At 49.5% G+C, this 1,100-nt stretch overlaps 1 protein-coding gene across 1 annotated transcript in view; it reads left to right on the top strand.

Annotated features, from left to right (window-relative positions):
* serpinb1l3 (serpin peptidase inhibitor, clade B (ovalbumin), member 1, like 3) overlaps positions 1-827 on the top strand; it is a 5,977-nt gene extending 5,150 nt beyond the window's left edge. The window contains exons 6-7 of the mRNA XM_077199180.1: positions 1-119; positions 199-827. The exon at positions 1-119 is cut by the window's left edge and continues 49 nt beyond it. Of these exons, the coding sequence (XP_077055295.1) occupies positions 1-119; positions 199-603 (524 nt within the window). The 3' untranslated portion in view covers positions 604-827. The remainder of the gene's footprint in view (positions 120-198) is intronic.
* Positions 828-1,100: the final 273 nt, after the last annotated feature.

Genomic DNA, 1,100 nt, shown 5'->3' with positions numbered 1-1,100 from the left:
TGGCCTTCATTCCTGACGTGAACTGTCAGATTCTGGAGCTGCCGTATGTGGGGAAAGACCTCAGTATGTTGATCCTGCTTCCCAACGCCATGGAGGACGACAACACCGGCCTTCAGAAGGTGACACTCCAGATCCGCTGTGTGGAGTTGTGTGGAGTTGTTGAGTTGTGTTGATCAGTTGTGTTGATCTCTTGTGCAGCTGGAGAGCGCGCTGAGCTTCGAGAACTTCATGGAGTGGACTCGACCCGACATGATGGACCTTCTGGAAGTTGAAGTGTCTCTGCCCAGATTCAAGATGGAGGAAACCTATAACATGAACTCTCTTCTGATCAGCCTGGGAATGGTGGATGCGTTTGACATGCAGAAAGCAGATTTTTCGGGAATGTCCCCCGGGAATGATCTGGTGCTGTCGAAGGTGGTGCACAAGTCGTTTGTTGAGGTGAACGAAGAGGGAACGGAGGCGGCGGCTGCCACCGGGGCCGTGATGATGATGCGCTGTCTGATGCGTCCCGAGCGCTTCTGTGCCGATCACCCGTTCCTCTTCTTCATACGCCACAACCCGACCCGGAGCGTTCTGTTCTACGGCCGCGTCTGCTCTCCGTGAGATCCCACTTAGACCTGATTACAACAGCTTCTGGTCTGAAGGGTTAGTGGGAATGGTTAGTGGGAAGTCCAGTTGCTCTTCAATGAAAATGCCCTTGTGCCTTAATTCCTGCGTGCCTGTTGTTTCCTCTATTGAATAATCTGGAGTGAAATTGTTTATGCATTTTCTGTACAGGTGCATGTGACATTATGAATAAACAACTTATGATTGTTCAAAAAATAAAATGAGACCTGTTTCTTAATGGGATATCCGCTTCGGTCCTGCAGAGTTTAGTGCCGATCTAACCCAACTGAACGAGCTCATCGCTGTCTTCTAGAAAGCTCCAGGTGAGTGTTCATCATCGCTGTCTTCTAGAAAGCTCCAGGTGAGTGTTCATCATCGCTGTCTTCTAGAAAGCTCCAGGTGAGTGTTCATCATCGCTGTCTTCTAGAAAGCTCCAGGTGAGTGTTCATCATCGCTGGACTGAAGTTACACATCCCTGATGGAGATGATAAACA

The sequence above is a fragment of the Siphateles boraxobius genome, unplaced genomic scaffold, assembly GCF_051911475.1.
Source record: "Siphateles boraxobius isolate OS27281-9 unplaced genomic scaffold, OSU_SipBor_1 112, whole genome shotgun sequence".
NCBI classification, from domain to species: Eukaryota; Metazoa; Chordata; class Actinopteri; order Cypriniformes; family Leuciscidae; genus Siphateles; species Siphateles boraxobius.
This window is presented reverse-complemented; position numbering and strand designations above follow the sequence as displayed.